Source organism: Aplidium turbinatum, chromosome 1 (genome assembly GCF_918807975.1).
Source record: "Aplidium turbinatum chromosome 1, kaAplTurb1.1, whole genome shotgun sequence".
Lineage (NCBI taxonomy): Eukaryota > Metazoa > Chordata > Ascidiacea > Aplousobranchia > Polyclinidae > Aplidium > Aplidium turbinatum.
The window spans coordinates 51,366,664-51,393,934 of NC_137472.1; the positions used below are offsets into that span (position 1 = coordinate 51,366,664).

The window sequence follows — 27,271 nt, forward strand, 5'->3', positions numbered from 1 at the left end:
TTTCCCGTTCATTAATGTGCTGGTAGGTCTATATCGATTTTTGTAATTAGTATCTTTTTCGTCCCGGACGCAGAAAAATAAAATGATTGATTGGTTGATGTGACCGTGTTTGCCGAACGACGCATTACATTTTTGCTCTCAACGAGTTAGTTATATACAATGCTTCTTTTAAAAAAATGGCAATGGTATGTAAATGTAATGCAACTCAAATTAAAAATTGACTACAAAAATGCGGTTCCGGTCAAAATTTAATTTAAAAAAAACACCTCCGGGTAGTATCGAACTCATTCCCTTTACAATAGGAGCCCGCGACCCGCGTAGTATCGCACGCGCCACGGATCGAGTTGAATAAAATTGTTGAATTTAGAACTTATATACGCGCTTCTCGTCTTTTGCTTTGAAAGAGAAAAAGAAAAAAGTGCCTGTATAGTGACGTCATGACCGGTCAAATAGTGTTTCAGCTTCAAAGACCGGCGCCGGTCAAATAGCCACTGCCTTAAACTTTTCTCAAATTAGGGCAGAATTCCTTATCTGGCAACACTATTCAGGCTATTATTACACTATATAGTGTAGATATTGCCACAGCCTAAAAATTTAGTGTAATTTAAAGCTCTATTTTACTACTAATAATCAATTCCAAATTAGTCTAGAACAGTTTACTTTTTATAATAGTCAATTTCCATTTGTAAGCCCACTTCTTGCCTCTTTCTACTTGTTGCTTCAGCAATTTCTAACGTTTCTTTGAAGATTCGCATTTTCTTTAACAATTCTTGATCAATTTAAAAAAAAAAATTCATTGCAGTTACCACAAACACGTTCTTTTATCAAGTTTTCCCAACTTGACGTGTCTCCAGGCTTTGATTTTTCATTGTTTTAAACTGTAAGATGTATATATATAAGCTTTCTTTTTTAACGTCTTTGTATTTTGGGTAACAGTATCATCTGAGTTATGTTGCACTTTATATTTTTAGAATTGTAAAGAAACTGGTGTGGCTGCAAATTGCCAACAATTTCTGGCTGAATCATGAATACATGTCTTAGAAAGGATTGTTTGAGGAGGAAATATTTCATATGGATCAGTGTGATTTGCTTGTTTATTTTTGCATACACAATTGTTACCTCTTCATCGAACATTAACTTGCCAATATCTTACCTTGATACCAAATCATTAGCACTTCCAAACAATTTGTCAGTTGCTCATTCTAAACAATATAAATGTCAAGTGTTTAAAGCCACCACCATTGTTGATTTTCCTACGGATTCTGAAACTTGTATCACTTTACCGAAAACAGAACAAGGTAGCCTAAACAGTGTTGGTATTGTAATGTAGTTGAATACTAGTTATAATTTTGTAGTTAATTTTAAAATAGTGGTTAAAAATATAGGATGTAACCTAGTTCGTACCTTGAAAAGATCGAGAGAAAAAAATAAAAAGCCGAAGTCGCTGATCGCAGTTTCTGCAAACAGTTAAAAAGTTTCCCTCTGAAAAGATCGAGAGAAAAAATAGCACAAAGCCCAAGTCGCTGATTGCAGTTTCCGCAAACAAACATAAACTCTCAGGATCATTAACGGAAATTTTAAAATGTTTGCAGAAAAACGTAAACTGCAATCAGCGACTTAGGCTTTGTTCTATTTTTTTCTCTCAATCTTTTCAGTTTGTTTGTTTGCGGAAACTCCAAACAGCGACTTCACTCAGCTTTTTTGAATTTTTTCTCTCGATCTTTTCCTAACCCTAACTCTTTTAAAGTATTTGAGGAAACCGCGATCAGCGACTTCGGCTTTTTTAAATTTTTTCTATCGATCTTTTCCTAACCCTAAACCCTAACCCGTTTAAAATGTTTGTGGAAACTGCAGAAAAACGGAAACTGCAGTCAGCGACTTTGGCTTTGTTCTATTTTTTTCTATCGATCTTTTCAGTTTGTTTGTTAGCGGAAACTCCGAATGTCAGCAACTTTGGCTTTCTTTAATTTTTTCTCTCGATTTTTTCAGGGTACGAACTAGGTTGCACCCAAATATATATACCTATTACACACATAGATAGGAAATGAAAACATAGGCCTATTGTCATTATTGGTTCCGGTTTAACTGTACTTGGAGTTTGTTTTTTTTGGTTGATGTAATTGGCATCATGGTTTATTCATGATTTAAGATGTTCTTGAAAACTTACATATTATTTGGATATACAGTAGAATTCGCCTATAGTGACTTTGGCTATAGTGACACTTCGCCTATAGTGACACCTGTTGCAAAGTCCCGTTTGCAAACCGTATGTTTTGCATAGAAATGACTTCGTCTATAGTGACTTCGTGTGTAAGAACACTTTGCTTACAGTGACACCACATTTCTGTCCCTTGGGTTCAAAAATTTCCGTATAAGGACACTACGGTGTATTTCCAGTTTAAGTTGGAATCATATTTTGTCCTTATCAGCATTCGCCAGTTCCCAGCCAGCAAATCCATCTTTTTACATTGATTTAACGTATGCAGAGGTTGAACCATAAAGGATTGATTTGCTGACTGGGTTTGAATTAAACCAACATGGGATGCGCATGCGCAGATACTGCACAAGTGACGTTATCAACGACGTCATCATTCGTCTATAGTGACACTTTGCTTATAGTGACACTTTTTCCGCGGTCCCTTCAGGTGTCACTATAGACGAATTCTACTGTATATATATATATTAGAGATGTACCGATATATCGGTATCGGTGATATCGGCCATTTTTTGAGTATTGGTATCGCCAAAATTTGGCCGATACTGTGGCCGATACTGTGGCCGATACTAAACACATAAAAAAGGCGTTTGCTGCGGATTTTATACAGAAGCAAAGATATAATTTTTTTAAAGGAGTAACTACAACGTCACGTTGATTAAGAAAAATAACAACCTGTTCAAATTTTTGATACATCACACTCCCATGACGTCTTGCGCGCACGTTTTAACATTGGTTGCTTACAGTTATTCTTTCACTTAAACAAAACGTTTTGTTTCAGCAGTTTTGCGTTGTTCGATTCTGTTTTGTAAGGAGACTCAATTTCTCCAATATTTATCATTTGTGTTTCTTTTTTACTCTCACCAGAGTAGGCCTATAAAACTTGTAAAAGTTTTTCATCCATACAACGTCATGAATTAAATTATATCTCAAATCGGCATAATGACGTGACATCATCTAAACGTAACAGAAATAGCAAGAGCAAGTATCACTATAAAAAAAAACACAAAAATGTGACGCAAATCGGCAACATCAAAAGACATATATAGATGTTTTGTTTAACTTGTCAGCAGCAAGTGGTGATTACTGTGGCTGTGGGACTTTGTTGCGCAATGCACAGCCTACTTACTCTGACATTGTTTAAGCTTGATGAGTTTATTACAACGAAAGGTGGAAATTAAATCACAAACTGATAGAACCAGCTTACTAAAAACAACCAAGTTACATGGTTTTTTTAAACGTTTAACAACGTAAAAACGATGCAAAATTATACATTTTTGGTACCTGGGTAGTGGGTAGTCTTGGCCTGGCAAAAGCTTCTCAACCAAAGGACAAGCGCCCTTAGGGGTGGGAACTTTGACATACTGATATCCAATTGAACGAACCTGAACCACGAACCATCAGATGTTAGGTTGTTCATCCAATTGTGACCATTTCAGCATTCAGCCAGAGAGTTAAGATTATAAGCCTACTTTAAACTTTTTTTGGTAATTACACAATAAACAAGAGCAATAGCAGTAGTGGGAAGTTGCATTTTTCCTTTGTTCCGAGAAACACAACCTTGATGACGTCATAAACAGCGTAGCTTTTAGTTGGTTGATTGTTCGTGGTTCAATGGGATATCAGTATGTTAAAGTGCCTACTACCTATCATCCTTAGGTTGCACATTACTTGTTGAATAGTTTTTGTACGACTACACAAATGACTTGGTTTACATTTTACATCTTATTATCAATTATGATAGCCTATTTGGAGAGTTTGCGCAAACCCTTCATTAATTTTTCAGAAACCCCAATTATGATGTAATGTTTCTTCCCTTATACTCCAGTCCTCAATCATGATGGCCTTTCATTACTAAAACCTACTATTATGACACAACATTGAGTTGGGATTGGATTCTTGAATCTTCAAGTGCCAAGGACTTCCAAATCCGTCCATTGTCACTCATAATGACGTAATATTGCCCCTTTAGCACCTAATGTTGCCCATTTGAAGTTCCCCTTGCTGCTCTATAAATTTCCAAAGTTGGTTGGTTTTGTGGCGTATTTATTTATTTCAAGCGCCAAACTTAAACACAACTAATTTTAAATTTTGAGGATATTTTGGTTTTAGACTAATTTGTCACTGTGTCAGTCGTGGTGGTGCCACGGCTTGTGTTTTAGCGCAAGATCTTGTGGTTTTACTTTTGATCTTGTGCTTTAAGTTTTATATACCTTATTTGCATAAAACTATTAAAAAAAGCTTTGAATTGGCCAATTCAAGCATTTGATATAATTACTTGCAAATACCAAAATTGCTTCTTTTTGTAACACTAAAGTATCGGCCAAAATATCGGTATCGGCCTAAAAAAGTGATATCGGTATCGGCCAAAATATTGGTATCGGTACATCTCTAATATATATAGTATATATAATAACCTTATTTTATTTCTGTTCTATTATTTCAATTCCAATGTTTTAAAGTGTTGCAACCTTTTTAATTAATGGTTTAAAACAAGAGAATTTTTTCGAGATATATTTTTGAATAAGAAATATTTTTTATTGTGTACTGAAAACCCTATATAAGTGTATAACTTATACACAGGGTTGCCCCATACCGTCCTTATTTCTAAGATTTGTTCTTATTTTAAAGGGCAACTTCTTAGAAAAATTAATTGTCCTTATCTCTAAGAAATGTCCTTGTTTTTGACTTGTGTCCTTATTTTGTCTTATTTTTAACAAGGAAGTGGCTATTTTTCCACACCTAATGCCGTGGTTACATTCAGGTGTTGCCATAATTAGGATTAAAGTTAGGAAGGGTTAGAGTTAGGAATAAGATTAGGGTTTTGATCTTTGCCCAGGACTAAAAAAAATTCCAAAATACAAGTTTTTGTTTTCAACAGCTTTAAACTTTTCTCAAATTAGAGCAGAATTCCTTATCTGGCAACACTATTGAGGCTATTATTACACTATATGGTGTAAATATAGCCACAGCCTTTTAACAATTACAAATCTTTTATCTTTTTTTGGGAATATATCAATGAGTGGTATCAATTTGAGAAGCATCCAACATTCTAACACACATCAACTGGACCCTGCTCACTGCTCAGAGATCAAACAATTGAGTATGAGAAAGTTGAGGGATTACCGAAACAAATTGATCCGCCAATGACAATGAAGCATGAGTTCTTTGATGAGGTCTCAGCTGTCATTGCTCTGCCAAGAAGATTCCAGATGTTTTGTTCTGTAAGGAATGGATGGACCTGAGGACTAGTGGATGAAAATCTTTACTGGAGACTAATCTTTTCTGTTGCTCTACAAACTGGTTAGCGTCATCGTCTCCCTTTCAGTCAGTAATGCATTTGTGGAGCAGGTGTTCTCTCTTGTTTCAGCTCAGTGAACCATGAAAAGAAAGAGACTTAGTGAAATCTCTGCTACTAAGTAAAGGCAAGCCTAGACTTGAGCTGTCATGAGATGTAGGAAGTATATTCTACAAACAAGGAATTGCTGGAACAGATTGTTTCTGGCAGAAACTATGGCATGTGATATATCATAGCTCATAATAAGTGCAAAGATTTGCTCAAAAACGTTTGTTTCGTTTCGTATGACAATTTTAATTTTTAGGTAGTCCTTATTTTGGGGTCCATGTCGATGGCAACCCTGCTTATTCATATATATACGGTATTAAAAATAGTAAGTTTGTCGTAATTGTTTCTGAATTTTGCTTATTGAATGCCAATAACAAACTAGGTAATGCATCAAGCTTGAAATATGTTGACTTTTGTTTTCAGGAGAATCATTTTCCAACAAACCCCATCAAACTCCAGTGTGTGACAATCTGATGAAAAATGTTATAAATGGAAAATGGGTAGAAAGAAAGGATGTAGAAAAGGAAAAGATTGTCTTAGATAAGCTTTTAACCTTGTTTAGAGTCCATCATGAAGGTTGGTTTTGAAAAAATTGAAGTAAGGGTGTCTGAAAAGTTATTTCCTGTTTTAATGCTGTATTAAAGTCATTTCCTCTTTTCTGACTAATAAACAATTGGGGTCTGCTACTACTCAGTGAGTCCGATTCGGTGAGTTCCCTATTGGGTGAGAGCCTTTTTCGGAGAGTTCCCTATTCGGTGATTTATTGAAATTTTTTTTGAAAATTGTCGGGTACCGTAGCCTAATTATCATTGCCGCTTTGACATCATTTTAACGTCGCTAAACGTTGAAATAAGACCCTAACCTTGACCCCTCACCCTAAAACGGGAACTCTCCGAAAAAGGCTCTCACCGAATAGGGAACTCACCAAATCGAACTCACCAAATCAAACTCACCAAATTGGACTCACCGAAACGGGCCATTCCGAAACAGTTGAGTGATTGATTGATGAATCATTATTTTTCATAATATGATCAAAAGAAGAGTAATTTTGTCATGGCTTGTGGTTAAGTGTTTGTTATTAGACCAATGAAATAGAAATACGTAAATGCAACTGCTTCATTTCATATTGTAATTTCACATTATATACTTATATAGGCTATATGTAGCATTATTGTTTCTCTCCATTTTCAGTTTATTTTACCTACCTAAACATGCTTTAAAATGCAACAAACCATATTTACTTAATTGTCTTTATGCTGACGTATCTGTCTTAAGTTGTAAGAACATGAATATTTTAAAAATTATATAGGGAGTGACCTTCAGGTTACCCTTACAATGTGTTTCTTTGCTTTGTATTCTTAAAACAGTATGCTTGGCTGTAACAGAAGCGTACCTATTTCTGTTATAACAGTAACATGTTCATAAAGAAAGTACTGCAGTATTTATAGGGTCTGCTACTATTCGGCGAGTGCCCTATTTGGCGAGTTTTTGAAAATCCAACTACGCCTTCTGCAAATCCAACGATTGAATATTCAGACATTGAATCAATGTGAATACAAACTGTTAGGCTAACTGGGTTCTTGGAACAAACCAAAGGGCTTCTGTGAATGTTTCTCACTTTCAACATATCCTAGTCAGCAAAAGTTCTCTTTTCTATACGATTTCAACCTGGGTTTTTTTTTCGGTCATTTATCGGTCATTGACTGATTTTTTAGCAAAATGTCCAAAAAAAATATAGTCAATTAGGTCAAAATGTCCGAAAAAATATGTAGTCAATTGACCATAAATGACCAAAAATGACTAAAAATGACCGAAAAAAATAAAAAATGACTGAATTTTTTCAAGTCATTTCGAACAAATGACCGAAAAGTCTGAGCGAAAATTCAACGTTTAGCGACGTTAAAATGATGTAAAAGCGGCAATTTCTGCTGGTCGGGATAACTAGTCTACGGTACCCGATAATTTCCTTTCAATCCAAGCTGTAGGCCACACATTTGTTGATCCAAAGTAATCATTTTAACTATTCAAAAGTACTAACTTATAGACATAAACGAATGACATAAACATGACGAATTTTAATTTAATAGTTCAAACATTTTATTTTTTTCTGCACGATTTCAACGTTTAGCGACGTGAAAACGATGTAAAAACGGCAATAATAACCTTTCAAAAATTTCAAAAAATAGCCCGATAATTTCCTTTAAAAATTTCAAAAACTCGCCGAATAGGGAACTCACCGTAAAAGGCTCTCGCCGAAACAGGCCATTCCGGTATTTATATACTGTGCACTGTGCAGCTTCACTTTTAAAGGTTTATTTTCATCAATAGGCAATTTGCTATTGCCTTTTATGATACTATACACCTTCTCGTTGCAGGGTTTTCAGCTTGTCCTTTCCGACCAGATGGCCAGTGTGGTTTTAAACATCAACTTTCACGTGGCATGCACCTATTGACTCCGTATGATGCTTCAGCATGGTGTGAACCTTACAGCGATAAACCCTGCTGCAGCAATTCGATGAGTGGAAGGTGTGTTCCTGAAAGTCATTGCACTTCTCCACAGAGTGTAAACTTAGCAAAACATTTCCATGCTGAAATTGCTGATTGGATTCCTGATGACCCAAGGTTAGCTATTACGGTACTTCGTTGTCATCAAGTTTATAACATTAAAATGTTGGAGCCAGAAGTTTTACATGAGAAGTTTTACATGGTGTATAATATCTGCTCATGCAAATGGTGGTTAAGTACCAGCATATGCCAATAAAATTGCTGAAACTAGAAAGTTGAAAATATTCTACAAATATGTGTATCCAAGCTGGGTTTTTTTTCGGTCATTTATCGGTCATTGACCGATTTTTCAGCACAATGTCCGAAAAAAATATAGACAATTCGGTCAAAATGTCCGAAAAAAAAAACAACGTTTCTCAGCGAAACTTAATGTTGCAGCTAGTCAGGAATTGCAAATTTTGGTTTGTATCAGCTACTTGAAAGGAAATATTTTCATCAGAAAAAATGACCGAAATAAATAAAAAGTGACAGAATTTTTTCAAGTCATTTCGGACAAATAACCAAAAAAAACAGGTATCCAAGAAGTGTGATATAGATTTACGCCTATAAGCTCACGGCGGCCGAAAAGTTGTTTAATGGCCTTCGAAACTATCACGCCGGTAGGCCATGTTTGGTCCGGCTTCTACAAGCTGGTTAGCATCACGTTCGTATGTGACACTTTTTTCTCTTCACTTGCATTCGCAACCTTTTTTTACAAACAAGGCAAAGTCTCTTATGCGCCGACGAGAAATACTGCTGATAAAAGTTTCGCAAAAAGTCTGAGCGTCCACGTATAAAAACTAGAAAACTAGCTTTACATCTACTTGAGTGCATTTAAATACAACTACAAATGTTTTGAGACCTTGTTTGCGTTGTTTTTATCTGAGTGGAAGTAAAAACGTGATATCAATTAACGGTTAAAACACAAATTTTGACCGGATTTTTTATTTTGGCTGCCGGGCGTGAGAAGTTGGCCACCAAGCAGAAGCTCTAGTTAGCCATGCTTGGTCACCGGAAAAGTAAAGGAGCTTAGAGGCTTGTATATACAAGGTTTAACTTCAGAACCTAATTTTTTCTCTTTACAATATTTTTTTACAAAAGAAATTGTGACATAGGAGCAAAATGGTTGGAACGCCTGGTTAATTTAATCAAAAAATAAAGAGCCCAAAATGTAGATACTAAACTCATGTTCAGCAAACAAACGTTTCGAAAACTATACTGTCTTCATCTTCAGTGTTATAAATGAAATTTACATTTACAGTGTTTAAAATAAAGTTTACAGTGTTATAAATAAAGTTTACATTTATAACACTGAAGATGAAGACAGTATAGTTTTCGAAACGTTTGTTTGCTGAACATGAGTTTAGTATCTACATTTTGGGCTCTTTATTTTTTGATTTTAAATTGTGACATTTTTGTAAAATATAAGATGTAGATTTTTGGCTTATGTTCTTTTTGGTTTATAACTTTTTATTGGCGCATTTTTTTCTTTGCACATATAGTTAATGGAGTGACCGAGATCACTGCTGTATTGGGATTTCATTAATTTTCATTAACCTCCACAGCTTGTTTTGCTCTTAGTTGGATCTCCCGAACTTTATTTTGAATAGTAGTTTTATTTTCCTGAATTTATTTATTAAGATATGTAACTGACTTTATTTCATTATCTAGTTGCAAGATGATAACGTACGATCAAAGCAGTGCATGTGCTCTCCTGCATGCCAAGAATGTGAAGTATATCGGCTTTGTGGGAAACTCACTGCTTCGGAACATATATTCTGTCATGTTACAAATGTTACAGAATAACTACTATAATGGAAGCGTCAGAGCTTGTGTTCCTCCTTCTATTCGAGAAAAATGTGTCAATCAGTGGCAGGTAAACACCATGTTATCCGAAATGTGCAATAAAAAATAGGCGTTTCGTTTGTATTGAAGTGCACTAAATTAATACAGCTAGACTGTGTATATATACGTATGATAAGTTACGCTATGTTAAATCTTTCACATTTGGCAAAAGTAACAGTTTGTTATTATATCTCAAAAACCTGATATTATTGAATAAATTTGAGGTTAGATTCGGATTTATCACCCCAAAATCTGAATCAGATTTCTAAGTTCAAACAGCAAAAATCGTGTAGATGAGTGTAATTGCTTTTCGCGATTTTCGTTGCGTTATTAGTTTGCGTCAATGTAACTAAATGTTGGTCTGCGAAAAACTTCAGCAATTCAAAAGTTCATTGTTTGAAAAGGTCTGGAAAATATGTCATTATTTGATTAAATGTTGAGATGATGTCACGTCCGAGATGGCAAATCAGTCGTTTTTTACATTAATTCAACGTCTACCAGCGTTGAACAAATGTGAAAAGCGATTGATTTGCTTTCCGAGGTCATGAGTCATGTGGACGAAAAGCTATCATAAGTTTTATGCTACGAATAAAAAAGAAACACAGATGATAAATATGGGAGAAGTTGAGTCTCCTTCATAATTCAAGAATGAAGCAAAGTAGTCGTTTTTTTATGTTGATTCAACACATGCAGACTTTGAATCAATGCAAAAATCCACTGATTTGCTGACTGGGAAGTAGCAATGACATGGAAGTGTGGGGTATCAAAAATTTGCCATTTTTTTGCATCAGTGTGACGTTAGTTACTAACTTCAAACAGTCCATATTTTTGCTGACTACAAAAAATATGCAGCAAAATACGTTTTATTTTATATTTTTAGTATCGGCCAAATTTAGCTGTTACCGACACTCCAAAAATGGCCGATATCGATACCGATATATATCGGTACATCTCTACTACAAGCTAGCACCACTCTGTTACATGCGACTGCGTTGTGAGATGATTTCTATCTACTTACAGCGTTTGTGTTTTTTGCTTTTGCAAAGCATCTGTTTGCATTGTGCACACAATTGTTCTTTGTGATTGATGAATTTTCAAACATCTCTTATATTCAGAACCTAGACAAGTTTTGCTTAGCGATGGCTTTGGCACCGACCAGTCAATCCTTACCTGGTCATGGCTTGTGCAATGGCCATCTGGATACGTTGCTTGCCCTCAAAGGATTCTGGATCGCAAACACGGGCCAAGACCTAAAACGGCACGTCAGTGAGTTGCTTGATCAACAGGGAACCTACCTCTTGGTGGGAATCGGCGTTCACAACCAATACAATGCAGACGTGGTTATACAACAGTACTTGAAACCATCGTTTGACATTCTTGCTGGTCATAGTTGGCCAAAGGTAAGTCGCAAGCTTTTTAGATTTTTGTCTTTTCTGCAAGTAGGCTTGCGCGAAACTGCGAGGCTAAGCCTCCAAAGAATCTTTCTCACTCCGAAGATAAATGTTCCCGCAATTATGATTTTGCTGGTTTAGAAACGTTTTGAAGTATAACAAGCTCATTAGGCGTTGCAGATGAGCTGATTTTTAAAGATGGGATGGTGCGGCGGCAGAACACTGCTCACCTCTACCCAGGATGTAGTAAATTGGGCGGGCGTAGTTGCTGAAACCTTTTTACCTTTTATTGATTTAAATTTTAGAGGCTACTAACCTCACATCAATTGTTAGCTGTACTTTATAATTAGGTTTATAGTTTTTCAAGTTCATTTTTTGCTTGATGGTGAAGTCGTGAATCAAGTATAGCGGAAGTTATTTTATGTTTTAATTATTATCGAAAACAGTTTTAATGCAGTTGAGCTTATTCATATTGAGATCTAACTCTTTTTTTATAATGAAAATGTCTTCAGTTCTGATGAATATGAGTGAAAAGTTTTAGTGAAAATCTGTACCAGTTTGTTATGTTCCGATTCCAGTGATATCCACAATAACGTGCGAATCTAAAGCCAGTCAATTTTCAGAAATCAGACTAAGAAAAAGCGCACAGAAGCATGAGAAGCCGTCAAGTAGCTCATCAGGCTGCAAGAGTTGATCAGTTGAGAGCTTGTTTTACGTCCGTGAGAAAGATAAGACAAAATTACTTGCTTTTTTTAACCAGACAGCTGTATTTTCGATAAAAACCATTAACCTAAAGCTTTTACAGTCAGCCATAATTGTGATGAAAATATACATTCTGCTTAATGTTGTACACTCCACCGGGGAAAGCTTTTCTGTGCTGAAGTGATGCAGACGAAATTACCAGGTTGAAAACCCTTGTTTGTTGTCCAGACCAAGATGATGCTTCATGTAAACTAGTTCGTAGAGAACCGAGCGTATAATTAGAGCCAATCAAATATGATATGACATCGCTCGTTATCACCCTATATGACTTATATAATCCCCTCCTATAAGACGATTCTAACAACCTCGCACACACTAGAGCTGAGGTTTTTAACCTTTTTGCCTTCATCTGACTGTTGCTGACTATCGAGATAAATTCCTACCAGCTTTTTTCAGCTCAGATTTTAGGAATTTGCCATATAGTCTGTATTTTTATCGTGATTAATTTTTCCCCTTGCCTTGACGCATAAAATTTACCCCATGTTTAGAATCCTTTCACTAGAGCGTCATATAACGTTTTAAAAGGATCCTAGGTATCAGAACATACCAAGTTTAGTATTGAAGTTACTTGTAATTGCAGTTTTTGTGGGTTCATCAGTTGAAAACTGGAATATTCAAGCCACCAGCGTATGTGAGGATGCATGGAACGGATGGAGATATCGACCGTTTTGTTGAAAAGACGGAAGCCTTTTGCAAACTTCACAAAATCCCCACCCTTGATTTGAGAAAAGTTACAACCGGGGTGTGGAGCGCTGATGGAACGCATTATGGCACCGGGGTCAATTTAATGAAAATTCAAATGATTTTAAATTTTTTGGCTGCCGATGAACTTTAAAGGCTAAGCCCACTGTTTCAATGAGAATGGCACGAAGAGCAAATGCAACCAAGCATTTTTAGAAAAAATAGTTTTTTATGTGCTGCACTTGGAGCATGAATATAAAGCATTCTAGTGTAGGATTTAGGAGTTTATCGCAGTCATAACATTCTTATTAGCACAAAGTGATTAAACTTCCTAAAACCACCAATCACTGTTTCAGTGTCCCATTATTCAATGTCACGTTTGAAATACTTATTAAGAAAATGCAAAATTGTAGTCATAAATAACTTATAAGCAGAGTTGATATTGCGGTCTGCAAATATAATGTTGTGTGAGCCTTTTTTGATTTTAATAATATATGAGGGCAAAACTAAAAATGCACTATTTTCAAAACCACTTTTTCGGTTATGGTTGTTGACCATTTCAATCAAAGTTAATGAAATGCAGAAAATATTTTCTTGATAAAAAAGCAGGGTTGCCATTAAGTTTTTTTGACATTTTCTTAATCAAACTTGACCATTGCATTCTATTCTACGAGTGATTCGAAGGATTCGAAGCATCTCGTTGCGCGGAAAACCACCTGATCAGTGTTGCCAACTATAGTTTAATCAATTACAAAAAATTTCACGCAAAAAATAAAACCACATGTCATTATTCGGGGGAGGGAAAAGGGACAAAAATTATTGAAAGGTAAGGAAACTCAATCGAGTCCAGCATTTAAAATAAATGTACTTTACAAATAATTTTGACACTATTGAAAAGAGTGTGAAATGCACTATTACTTTCATGTTTTGATAGTTGAGGTACAAAAAATATATCAAAAGTTATTAGCAAAAATAATTATGTTCACTCATGCATGACCATTTTTTGCACCTTATTTTGCAGCTGGCGGTCAAAGGGTTTTAAATTGCTTAATGCTTACCTATGTTTAGGTGTTGTTCATACATTACTTGACACCTCATTGTTGTTTTCCTCGCCCCATGTAACGTACGTCGTTTTCAACTTTTTCTATTGACTACCTGAACACTTCAATATTGCACTGTACTGTATCACTCTTCACCCGAGCATATGTAATATTTGAACTGCTCCTTGTGCTATGCTGTTTAATGGATAGTTACAGAAAGTGTTTTCGATTGTATTCTCGGTGTGGTCTAATGAAGACGTGTTGCAACATTTTTATCGGTACTAGCTTTTTCTACTGACTACCTGAACACTTCAATATTGCACTGTACTGTAGCTTATTTTTGCACATACCGTAATGTGTGTCGTCATCACGAGCCTCAAAATTTGGGTGGACGTGTTTATGCGTTATTATTTGCACTCCTTATCTCCGCATCATTCTGTCCATCACATCTTTCCTCCTGGACGTATTTTGTCTTATTCTTCAGCTATTTTTTACTTGTTTTGTTTTAAACTCTTTTCACTTTCCCTTTTTGATCCGCGTTCTATCCCAATGCCTATTTGGTAAAATTCCATTTCTCATATACTGTAGTAGCGTACATGCCAAAAATATAAAAAGTTGAATCGAATGTAGAAAAAATAATTGTAGTTTTTTTTAATTTTAGCAACTAACCAAATGCAATTTTTAACACGCAGTCATGTAACTTTTAAGATCAAGAACCCATTTCGAAGTCAAAAAATTTCCAGGTGCCGTATTAGCTCGCGCATCTTTTGCTTTGTAAAACAGACTCGAAAATTGTTTTGATTGCATTTATAATAGGGTGTCCCACTTTTAGGCGACTTTTCAGGAAAATTAGGTTCGGGTCAAATTCTAAATGGATTTTCGTCACTGATTTCAAAAATGACGTTATTTTTTCATTATGACGTCATCTTGATGTGCCAGCTAGCGGATTTTTGCTATTTTGGCCTTATCACGAATATGGCAAGAGCTAGAGACTTGGAACTTGCGCCAAAATGACCGGAAGGGACGATTTCCTATTTGTTGTCAATACAATATGAAACGCTAACTGCAACAGAAAAAGAGTTATTTTGAAAAAAATATGTTTTTGCTCATTTTGGACAAAAATATGAGAAACACGGCAATTTTGCTACTGTGGTGCTTTTATTTCGGTTGTTAAGCTGATGTGCTGCGCCACATTGTTCAACAATTAAGTACAGTGGTAGTTAGTCTAGCATATTGTATTTACAATTGATTATATACCTCAGCATTGATTTTTACATGCATATTGCAATTACTAATACTAGCTAACTTTAAACCCTTGATCATTTCGTTCAAAGATCTATCAAACAAAACCACCATTCAACAACACAACACAGTTCAATGGGATTATTTATCACACCATAGGCCTACTGTGTAAAGCAGCACAAATGCGCAAGTCTGTTTTGGCCAAATCATCTTGGTCATCTCGAATCAAGCCGTTCACAACGCGTTTTAGTCTGCCAATAAAGCGCTCTGTTTCTCGATTGTTGTTGTTGATCATACGCATGATGAAAAACATGCAATGCGTGGAGCCATCTCACTTTCTTCGGAGAAAAAATCACTTAAGTTGCCACGCTTCAAAAGCGTCTGCTCGGTATCAACGTTTCTTGGAAAACTTTTCTGTCTTGCCGCATCAGCAACAAAAGGCGCAGCTTCAGCGTGGAGAACTTAAAGCAACGTTTTTAGGGCTCAACCATTGGGATGCATACTTAACGAAATGTTTCAGAACAGCGTTGAATACTGGTTCATCCACAGATTTATATGCAAGTAATAAATCTCTTGTAAGCAGTACCAATTGAGGGACCTTCAGCAGCGGAAGGTTTAAGATGGATGACTAAAAATGCTGGCAAATTAACACAAACAATACAAGAAACCATACGTTGAAGTTTAGGGATATCCTGAGGCCCAACACAATACCCAAAAATCAGCAATCTTAAGTAACCACTCGCTGTTGTTATTCAACGCGCATGGGATAACCTTTCTTGACGATAAAAACGTAGGGGTTCAAATTTCCTGGAACATCCATCACTAAATGAACTGCCATAGCAAGAAGACACATATGATCGCTCTGAAAAGATGAATCTTTAGCCTCTTTCTTGTGCTCAGAAAACCATAAGATCTTGGCTTTTAAATGATTTGCGGCTATAGCTGTGATGAAACTTTACAATATTGTCGGATTTTCAGATGTTGGGGCTTAAGTTTTGATATTTTCTTAATTATGTTCATCAAACCACCATCTTCGTATGCATTAGGGCCTTTCACTTTGCCTTTCAAAAAGCTTTTTGCGTGTGTAAAATAAATCTCATTTACATGAAAGAGACATTCAAGAGTGTGTACCACTAGCCTACTACTACCACTGTACTTAATTGCTAAACAAGGCGGAGCAACTTAACAATCGAAATAAAAGCATCACTGTAGCAAAATTGCCGTGTTTCCCATTTTTTTGTCCAAAAATGAGCAAAAACATGTTTTTTTTCAAAATAACTCCTTTTCTGTTGCAGTTAGCGTTTCATATTGTATTGACAACAAATAGGAAATCGTCCCTTCCGGTCATTTTGGCGCAAGTTCCAAGTCTCTAGCTCTTACCATATTCGTGATAAGGCCAAAATAGCAAAAATCCGCTAGCTGCACATCAAGATGACGTCATAATAAAAAAATAACGTCATTTTTGAAATCAGTGACGAAAATCCATTCAGAATTTGACCCGAACCTAATTTTCCTGAAAAGTCGCCTAAAAGTGGGACACCCTAATTTATAAGCATGTGAGATAACCTGGGTAGGTACTCTGTACTCTGTCTAGGTACCCTATACTCTGTTATTGTTTTGTACTGATGCTGACGTTTGATGCAACTTTACTCCAGTGTCATATTTTTCCACCTATGCAGTCGAGGATAACAAGAGAGTGTGGTGTTAACGTATTTTTGTTCTTACCATAAACTGTTACTGTAGAAAAAAGTGGCCTGGCTACCCCATCGCTCTCATGAGCAAAGTGAAGTGCTATTTCATTGGTGATATATCAACCAGCTTTTGTTAAAGTGATATATTTTTTTAGTTTTATTTTTATATTTGTGAAAGAATAGTAGGCCTACTCCCATTGCGTGTAGCTGTAGTTATCTGTTTATTTTGACGTTTGCTTTTCTGTAGATGTTAGTCTCGAGCAAATGTAATAGAATTGTATTTGTTTTTTGTTTTTTTCTACGTAGTACAGTTTTGTTATTTGGTAACTTTCATTGTAATCTGGATCAAGGGTCCGAAAATAGTGAGTCGTGACCTAAATTTGTTCAATGGGTGCATGCAAAGGTTTTTTTCCCGTTTTGTCTGCCAAGGGAAGAGCAGTATAGGCTATAAGCCTATTAAGTTTTAAATTGAAAGTATAGTGAGCTAAAATTGAAATGTTACTACCACACTATTAAGTAGCCTATTATTGTGTTGATTTCTATTTCTATTAATTGCTCTTCCAAAGGGCAGGCACAACAAGCGAATTTACCTACTTCTCTCCACACTGCATTACTGTAGATCTGAAAGTCAAGCAGAAAAGTTATAATAAAGTCTTTGGCATGAAACCAGGCGCGGATTTATGGGGGGCGCCCCCCTCCAGAAATCCGGGACCCGAAATTTTGTGAAAATTGTGTGTTTCCGCATCAAATAGTTTGATCTGATATTAGTCCCACGGCGGACTTAACTTATCACGGGGGAGGGAATATTTTTTTGTTATTATTATGGTTGAAATTATCCATCGATCAGACTCCATTATTTTATTTTTTAATAGCAACATTTGTTGGAGCTGACTCAGCTGAAACCAATGCTGAACCAAATGATGTCAGTTGAAACAATCTGAAACCTTAGGCCTAAATGGCTGTTTTATAGTTTTTAGTCTTCATTGTAATTTCAATCAATTACCGTATATTCCTGCAAACATACAAATATCCAATTGATCATGGACACTGCATAGGCTACAGGGTTTTAAACCAGACTTCAAGTTTACTTTGCATGCTTTTCAAGTTTATTCAAGCAAAATTTATTTTTTAAACATTCACAATTGATGAAAATGACTGTTTTAATGTCTATTTCATAGCATATCGACTCATAAAAAATGTTTCTGTTTTTGTGAACCAATTCAGCAAATTGTCCACTTGAAGCGGTTGACTGTCTCGTATCATTCATCACTATAAGCCTTGTTACTCAATGCAACAAACAGTGTAGCCTACCAGCCTCATTTTCTTTATCATAAATCGATTTCGCTATCACAGCATCCTCAGTATGATCATATCAAGAGCTTATAACTTTACAAACATGAATAAAAATCAGTTACAGCAAGTGTAGACGTCATAGTACAGTAGGCCTATTACGGTATACGACATTTTATGCGAGGCCGAGGGGTGCAATGGTGCCCTTTTAACTAAGCTCATGTAAGCTCAGGGTTGTACGCGTCAATGAAATAAATTGACGGCGTCAGCGCGAATTGCCTAAAAACTTCACGGCGTGAAGTACTAGGCTACGTCAGCTCTTAAAGAGATTGTCAGCGGGGGCTATTTTAGTCAGGGTCTCACTGCTACTACAGCGCTATTTTAGCCAGGGTCTCACTAAATGGAAGTATTTCAACCAAGTTTAGGCTAACAATAGCTATGAATGAAGAGCACGTATTATGTTTTGAGACTGTATTGTAATTAGTTGCTTAGCCTATTAGTTATTTCCTTGTAGAAGCATTTCAAAACTTTTGTCTGCTGCGTTTGGGACGCATAATGTCCTTTCCAAGTGAAAACATGTGTTTCACCTTTCAAAAACAAGCCTTGAAAACGTTCACTCGGAAAGGTATCACTGTTCCAAGCGTGCTGTGATGGTTTAGCATATATAAATCTTTTAACGAGGTCCACTGCAACAAAATCGCTCTTTTCAGGGGCATAGAATTCTTGAAATAAAGTATCTTCAACCTCCGCGATGACATTCATTGATTTTTCTCTTTCCCTCGTTCTCGATACCAGTGGTGGCTGGTGCTGTTTGTGAGCAGTCGGGCTGCAATAAATAAATTGGGGGGCGAAGCCCGTCGCTGAGTACGCCGAAAGCGAACGACTTCGCTGGGGGTATTCCCCCAAAAAAATTTGAAAAATCACATTAAATTTGGTGCGTTCTGAGCACGTTTGTACCCCAAATTTTGAAAAAATGCATTCAAACTTTGTTGAAAGGTTGATGTATTCCTAAGCTGTAATTAAAAAAAACTAACAGTATTGTTTTGGAGACAAACTTTACTAGTATTGAGCTTAGTCTTGACTAGCCTACCCGTTGGCCGTTGCATACAAGGTTCAAGTGATTTTGAGATACCCTAGGCTAGACTAGCACTTTCTATAACCTGTTGAATACCCTAACTCTACAGCTAACACTTCTACATTCATAGCTCATCGCTACTCTGCGAAATAAAAACTAACTTTAAAAACTTTTCCACTTGTGCTCATTCTAATCCTTGCGAAAACTTTTCCAGCAGTGTTACAAATAAACAGTTTAATATTTTCCAGTCAGTTAATTGTGATTCTTCTAACATCATTTATTTAATTACTTGCCAAAAATGTTTCCAACAATACGTTGGAGAAACTGGACGCAAATTTAAAATCAGAATTAGTGAACACTTACGAGACATCAAAAACAATAAAAACACAGCTGTTGCTTCACATTTCAACAAACAAAATCATACCACTGTTGATTTTCACGCCATTGCCATTGATAAACTTAACAAAACGTGTGAATATAGAAAAACTAAAGAACAATTTTGGATTAAAACACTTCACTCACAAGAACCTACTGGGATAAACATTAGAGAATAAACAATCTTATCACTCTTTTACTGACGATCTTTTTACTAACTACTTTTTAGACCTTCTTGTTTTGTCTATTTTCCTAATTCTCTCGTTTTAGATTTAGATGTTCTTTTCTTTCACTAATTGATTTAAACATTTCAATACGTTTTTTTCTTTACTACTCCCTTGTTCATTTTTAATTCATTTCTAATATAAATTTTCATTATGACATCATTATTGAAATACATTTTTACTTTTAACCTATCGTTGCTATGCCAATGTCATTGCATCTCAACATTCTTAGAATTTAGTTCTGTTTAAATTAGCGGTTCAGTTTGTTTGCATCTCAACATTCTTTGAATTAGCAGTTCAGTTTGTTTTCATTCCTTGCTATCACGATAATAAATAGTGTAGGCTATGTCATCGTTAGAAGTCAGACAAGTCAGACAAATGATAGGAGCGACAATACGTAGAAACTAGTTTTATAGTTAAAAGTTCTCTCCAATTTTCTCTAAAGTTCTCTCCAATTACAATTTTAATAGATTTGAATTTTTACATGTTGATTATCATCTTATTATCTAGTGTATTGACCTAAAGTCTTATAGTTATGTATAATATTTGATCTTTTCTATTTCTTTACTATATTATCTACTTTTTTACCACTTTTATTAAATTTTATAACCATCTTAATAGTATATCATTCTTTATTATTGTTGCAGTTTATACTGATGAAGCCACACTTGTGTGGCGAAAGCTCTGTATTTAAATAAACCGATTCTTCTTTCATTCATAGCTTGTCACGCCAGTGTCGGAGCCAGGTAAGAGCATTGTTTGTGATGTTTTTGAGGTCGTTGTCATCACATGAAGGGCTAAGGGGGCAGTTGGTGAGGATGTGCTTCATTGTCTGATTGTCTAGGCCGCAATCACACATTGGGTCAGGAGTCATCTTCCATCGGAAAAGATTGCTTTTATTTCTCCCGACTCCGCAGCGGGCTCTGTTTAAGCAGCACCACTCTCTTCTCTCAAGGGTGGGAGTTTGTTGTAGACTTTCGGAAGGACTTGGGATGGCAGGATGTTGTGTCCTATCGGGCTCAGAGGTCCACATTTCTAGTCGTGCAGCTGTCGCGCTTGTGTGTTCCAATGGGCCGACTTTGATGAAGCTTTTGCGTGACTTGAGTCTTGCTGGGATAAGTTTGTGTTCATAGAGAGGGTGGCGTTGGTCGGATATTTGTTTTACTCTTTCCTTTTTTGTAGTGACTTCTCTTCGGATATGAGGTGGGGCTATAGTTGCTAAGTTATAGAGGTCGGCGATTGGTGTTGGACGGAGTGTGCCAGTTATGATTCTACATGCTTGGTTTAATTCGGAGTCAATTACTTTGGTGTGGCTTGACCTAGCCCATACTGGAGCGCAGTATTCAGCGGTCGAATAACAGAGAGCCAGTGCTGTTTGCTTCAGTGTGTGCTCATCTGCTCCCCAGTTTGAGTTTCCCAGCTTTTGCAAAAGGTTGTTGCGAGCAGATAATTTTTTCTTAAGCTTCAGTAGGTGTGTCTTATAGGATAGGGTCCTGTCTAGTGTTATGCCAAGGTATACAGGAAAGGGGGTATATTGTAAAGCAGTGTTTTCCCAATTGATGATAAGTTTTTGGCTAGCCTTATGATTGTTCAAGTGAAAGCATGTCACTTGGGTTTTGGAAGGGTTTGCATTTAGGCTCCAGTACTTGTAATATGTGGAATACTCGGAGAGTGCTCCTGTTAAGGTCTTTTCTATCACCGAGAAGTTTTTTGATTGGGTAGCTAGGCAGAGGTCGTCGGCATAAATGAAACGACGTACGTTGGGGGGTTTTGGTTGATCATTGGTGTATATGTTAAACAAGATAGGTGCAAGGACAGAGCCTTGCGGCAGGCCATTACGTTGGGTTCTCCATCGGCTTTTTCGACCATTCATCTCAACAAAAAATCGTCTATTTGTAAGAAGTGATTGGATAGCTTGGTTGATTGTGGGGTTCTTGATGACTTGATCTAGTTTAAGAAGCAAGGCCCTATGGTTGATGGTATCATAAGCGGCAGATAGGTCTACGAAGACGGTTCCAGTGGCGAGTTTCTGTTCGAATCCATCCTCTATATATTGAGTTAGGTTTAATACTTGACCGCAACAAGAGCGCCCTGGTCGAAAACCTGCCTGGTCATGTGTAAGTTGGTCATCTACTTGCGTTGAAATCCTATTTAGTATGAGGCGTTCGTATACTTTCATGAGGATGCATAAAAGTGATATTGGTCTATAGTTCTTTGGGGAAGAGGGATCTTTTTGGGGTTTCAAAAGAGCTACTACCTTTGCTTTTCTCCAGATCTTTGGTATTGTTGCACCGGCCAGACAATTGTTGAAGAATTTTAAGAGCCAGGATTTTGCTTTCGTACCAAAATGGAGGATCTGTTCAGTAGTGATTCCATCTAGGCCTGTTGCTTTACCACTTTTCAAGTGTTTGAAGGCTACCTGAAGGTCTGCTGGTGTAAAAAATTGATCGTTGGTTTCCCTTTCTAGTAAAGTATCGTTTTTGTACCTGGTGGGTTTGTGGTATCGGTGCTTGGCTTTGGTCTTTCCATTAAGGAGCAGTTGGTGGGCGACTTGGTTTGGTGTGACTGCTGCGAGGTTATTTTGCAGTTGATTATCAGAATTTAATTTTTTTATGGTAGCCCATGCTTTCTTGCTATTGTGGCGAAGGTCAGTTGACTCTATCATTTTTCTCCAGCGCGTTTTTCTTTCTTCATCGAGTTTGTTGAGGACTGTTTCGCCAAGGTTCTGAGCTTCTTGGCTGAAAGGATCCTGGTTGTATTGGTTCAGGTATTCTTCATACACTTCTTTGCTTTCAGTTGTGAGACCAGGTATGTATTCTTTGCGGCTTCCTCTTGGTATGGTCTGTTTTGAGACCTTCCAAACCAGTTTTTGAAAAACAGCGTATGATTGGGGTGTGGGGGGTATATTGTCGATTTCTGCGTCTAGTACTTGTGTAAAGTTGTCCCAGTTAGCTTTGCGGAAATTAAACCGTGGCAGTGGTTTGGAGATTCGGGGCTGAATTACTGGGTTTATGTTGATGCATACTGGGAGGTGTTGGGACTTGGGTATGGGTTCGAGGATTGTTCTTTTATAGGAGTTGATGTATTTTGAGCTAACAAAAGCAAGGTCGGGATTATAGCCTTTCTTCCATCGGGCACTGTGGAAGGTTGGTTTGTCTTTCGGCGAGTAGAGCAATGAGAGATTATTGTTGGAGGCCCACAGTTCAACCAGTTCTCCATCTTTATTGCTGCTGCTGTATCCCCAGGCAATGTTGTGGCTGTTAAAGTCCCCTATTATGAGGCACGGTTTGCTGTTGTCGATCCAGGTGTTATTTGGCCAGGAAAAAGATTCTGTGGGGGGTTTATATATTGAGAAGATTTCCAATGAATTAGTTTTTATGTGCAAAATTTCTAAAGCACCCGTTGTTAGGTTGGCCGATCCGAGAATCGCTGACTTCTCCCTGCAGAATATGGCACTACCATGGGTTCGGCTGGGAGATTGAATGGCTAAGTACATTCCTGGGATGCTAGGAGGGATTTTGTCTCTGTGTGTTTCTTGCAAGCACAGGATGTCTGGTTGTAAGTTAGCTATAAGAACTGCTTTCGTGGCTGACAAACCTTCCGTATTGAAGCTAATTATTTTCATCGTAGGGCCGAGGGTCTATCCTTTTACCACCCTAAATATGCTCTCTCTGGCAGTAACTGGAGTGTAGTGTTGAGATTAGTCTCCTGTAAAGGATTAACGGGGATCGCCACGTGAAGGCTCTCAACATGATCATCAACATGATCCAACATGATCCACGTGAAGGCTCTCAACCGATTCTTCTGATTTGGTGTGATATTGTTTACTTTATTTAACTTTAAAAAGTCTGTAAAGTTATTGGGTTAGGTGGGGCTGATTTCCATGCAGCCCCAACAGATTCAAAAATTTCTGTAAAATACCAAAATAGGTGGAGTTTCAAAGATAACTTTTAGCCAATACCAGAGCGCGTGAAATCCAGATTCTCGGGCTGCAGAGAAGTTTGCGCAAAGTCGGTGTTGCCAAACGAAACTTTGAATATTTTAATTTTCGATCAGCAATTCTTAAGTGAAAAAATTAACCGGGTCGGACAAACACAGAGGAAAACATATTTTCCCTCTTTCTTTCAGGTGAGGCTGCAGCCCAATGTCACGAGCCACCACTGCTCGTTGCTCGATACTGCTCACGATATGAGTGATCACCATTTGGCGAACTTCTTCCCCTTATATTCCAGGTAGACATTCCAACCAACGCGAAAGCCGGTAATTCGGTTGAGTCGCGCTGGCCAGAATACATTGTGAAACGAAATTTTCCATGAAAACAAACAATGACGCATAGCGCGTGACGCTTAAAATCGGCAAAATATTTGACTGCGCTATCACTTCCGTCAACTAAAAAATAAACTGACGGCGCTAGCCAGGGGCGGGGGGGCGATCGCCCCCCTGCCCTAAATTTTTCTTTGGATGTGGGGGCAATCGTGCCCTTTTAAGGTCATGTGAGCTACTGCACATTTTTCAATATAACAATTTCTGCTATCAAAATAATATTCACACACAAAATTCTATATCACACTAGGTTAGGCCTACATGATGCCCTTCCGTGCCATTGTTCTTTGTATACCGGTATGTATAGTTCTTGTATCATTACTCGATAATGAGCTATTGTGTAGGTCACAAACATAATTTATTGAAATTCTACCACTCCTATGCTTCTTCAAAGACGGTTTTGTCTTTGTCACTCACAACTATGTTTGATGTTACCACCAGCTGTGAAAATTAAACGCCAATGATTCGAGGCACTACTAACGACCGTTTTGCATAGAATAGGCTACGACCAAAGGTAGGGCCGGGTGGCCGGGTATTGTTGATGGCTGACTTATGAGAAAAGAAAATGTTTCTCGTGGTCTTGGTTTTAGTTAGAAAAAAGACCTGAGTGCAGGGGCGCCGGAACGATTTTTGACTGGGGGGGCAAGATTACGAAAAAAAGGCACTTTTTTTTACTAAAAGGCAAATTTTTTTTCAAGTTTTAAGATAAGATATAGCGATAATGCTAATCTATCAGCTCACTATGTATTGAGTAATGATAGCCTACAAGTGTCCAGTATACAAAGAAGGGCATCATGCTATGTCATAATGATGTAACCTACTGTCAAGCCTTAAAGCAGCCGGTGGCCATGGCCGCTAAGTAGTGCTTGAATGACCACCGGTGCTACCTCCACAATCGGCCAAGTTTGGCCGCCGGTCTCTTCTAGCCAAATATTTAATTTCGCAATAGAATGATCGTGGATTAACTGTCGAAAATATGTAATATCAAAGAGTGACGCAAAATTAGGTCAGCGCGTCATAATCGCCACTGTTGCGTTGTGCGGGGATATTTGTTATTGATGGAATCCATCCATCTGCGATCACCAGCGCTGTAAGTCTTGTTTGTAATTCTCGACGTTTATTTTAACAAAGTCTTAATCCGAAGTGCTAAATTACATCGGCTGGCAATATTGTCGTTTTTATGTCGATTCGATGTTGTCGGACATTGAATCGTTGTTAAAAAGGAGAACTAGGTTAGTTGACATCCAAGGGGAAAACATTTTTTGATCATATTTTGCAAAAATTATGCTTTATTGAGTAATGTCCTTCACATCATTGAAATACTTATTTTATTACCTTGTCGTCATTGTCAACACAATCATGTCGAGCGTTGTTTTTCGTTGCTAAAAAGAATTCTAGGGGAGTGGCGAACTTCGTTAAAATCAGCCACATTAGAGACACTCGTGCGAGTGTCGTTAGATGGTCCCTCAGTACTAGATTACAATCCCGATAAAGCAGTTATTGCGGGGTGCAACGATTCTATTGTAGGACGTCGCCCAGGCCCAGACTTCAACAACGCTAAGTGATCATTTTAGCATTGTTGCAAGTTTAATTCTATTTACTTGTGCTATCGTTATTTTTATTTTGTATTTTGGCCTCCAAGCCCACAGGTTTGGCCGCCGAGAAGGAGCTCCCGAAAAAAAGGCCTGTACTGTGTTGCAAAATTTTCTGCCGTAAATATTGTTTTGAGGCAAAAATGAAAGATTATTATTAGGTTAAAAGCGAATAGCAGAAATTGTTATATTGTAAAATGTGCAGTTGCTTACATGACTTTAAAAGGGCACCATTGCCCCCCCTGCCCCTCTATCTGCAGAAAAATTGAGGGCCTGCCCCCCGCTTCCGGCGCCCCTGCCTGAGTGATACAGAATTGTAGGAAAGTTAAGGAATGGTAACCTATAAACGTCTTAGCATAGCAAAGGGTGTGAGAACCTAGAAGTTAAAATTTTTTAGAAGGAAAAGTGTAAGTAAGCCGTTATAAGGGACAATTTAGGAAAGATGAATGCTGAACGCAGTTTTAGCGCCATGAGGCGAATAAAAATGTGCCATCGTACCACAATGACAGAAAACAACTTAAACAATCGAATGTTTGAGAATATTCACAAACAAGTGATGGACACCATTGACTTAGAAGCTGTTGCAAATGAGCTCATTCGAGTCACCGACGCGCGTAAAATGTAGGCTACTTTGGATTGGTTTGATATTTGTCTATGTACAGTAGCCTACAGCATACAAATTATAATAATAATAACAATATTTATATAGCGCCACATCCACAGTTAAACTATGCTCCTGGGCGCTGTACATGACAATGGTGATAATTAATACGGTACATTCAGTCATAATGTTCATTGAAATAGAACGTTTTCAAGCGAGCTTTGAATTCATTTAAATTTTCAGCTTCTTTCACACAAATAGGCAAACAGTTCCAGCAACTGGCAGCAACAACTGGGAAGGTACGATTTCCATATTGTGTCTTACATGAAGGGTTGCACAAGAGCAATTGATGCTGAGAACGCAAAGTTCTGGCAGGTTTATAATGAACAAGCAAAGTGTCCAGATAGTTCGGAGCAAAACCATGGAAAACTTTATAAATTAATAGACATATTTTGAAGCGAATACGATACAATACTGGAAGCCAATGCAGGGATTTTAGTATAGGAGTGATATGCTCACGTTTACGTGTTAAAGTAATTAGCCGAGCAGCAGCATTCTGAACTCTTTGAAGACTCAAAATAGTACAATGTGGAATGTTATTTAACAATGAATTTGAATAATCAAGCCTGGATGTCACAAGTGCATGAGTTAAAGTTTTACAAGCATCAGCATTAATAAACTGTCTGAAGGAACCAATATTTCTAAGATGAAAAAAGCAAGATTTAACAGTGGAACTGACAAAGTTTTCTAAACACAAATGTTGATTTAATGTTACACCAAGCAATTTAGGCCTAATTGAGTTAGACAGGGGTTCTTAACCGGGGGTAAATTTACCCCCTGGGGGTAAATGTCACCTACAGAGGGGGTAAATTTACTGAATCATAAATTAAAGCAAACTTCATCTTTTCAGTTATTAAAAAACTGGTAGTGTTGCACTCGATTTTGATTCAAATTTATGCTTATTGTAAGTTTTCGTCTTTTTCTTTTATCTCCACGGAAGTAGACTGCCAGTTTCATTTCAGCAGCACATGTGT

The 27,271-nt window shown here is 37.2% G+C and overlaps 1 protein-coding gene across 1 annotated transcript; it reads left to right on the forward strand.

Moving 5' to 3' along the window:
* Positions 1 to 978: 978 nt before the first annotated feature.
* LOC145766887 (uncharacterized) lies at positions 979 to 14,862 on the forward strand. Its single transcript, XM_082578591.1, has 6 exons — positions 979 to 1,298; positions 5,985 to 6,137; positions 7,937 to 8,183; positions 9,777 to 9,981; positions 11,066 to 11,350; positions 12,684 to 14,862. Exons 1-6 carry the CDS (start codon positions 1,025 to 1,027, stop codon positions 12,936 to 12,938), a joined length of 1,419 nt encoding a protein of 472 aa, XP_082434717.1. The 5' UTR covers positions 979 to 1,024; the 3' UTR covers positions 12,939 to 14,862.
* Positions 14,863 to 27,271: the final 12,409 nt, after the last annotated feature.

Excerpts from the sequence above, each read along its gene's own strand:
- LOC145766887 (XM_082578591.1), top strand. The coding sequence starts at position 1,025 with ATGAATACATGTCTTAGAAAGGATTGTTTGAGGAGGAAATATTTCATA. Across the intron at positions 6,138-7,936 it reads GTTTAGAGTCCATCATGAAG|GGTTTTCAGCTTGTCCTTTC; the intron begins GTTGGTTTTGAA and ends TTCTCGTTGCAG. Across the intron at positions 8,184-9,776 it reads TGGATTCCTGATGACCCAAG|TTGCAAGATGATAACGTACG; the intron begins GTTAGCTATTAC and ends TTCATTATCTAG.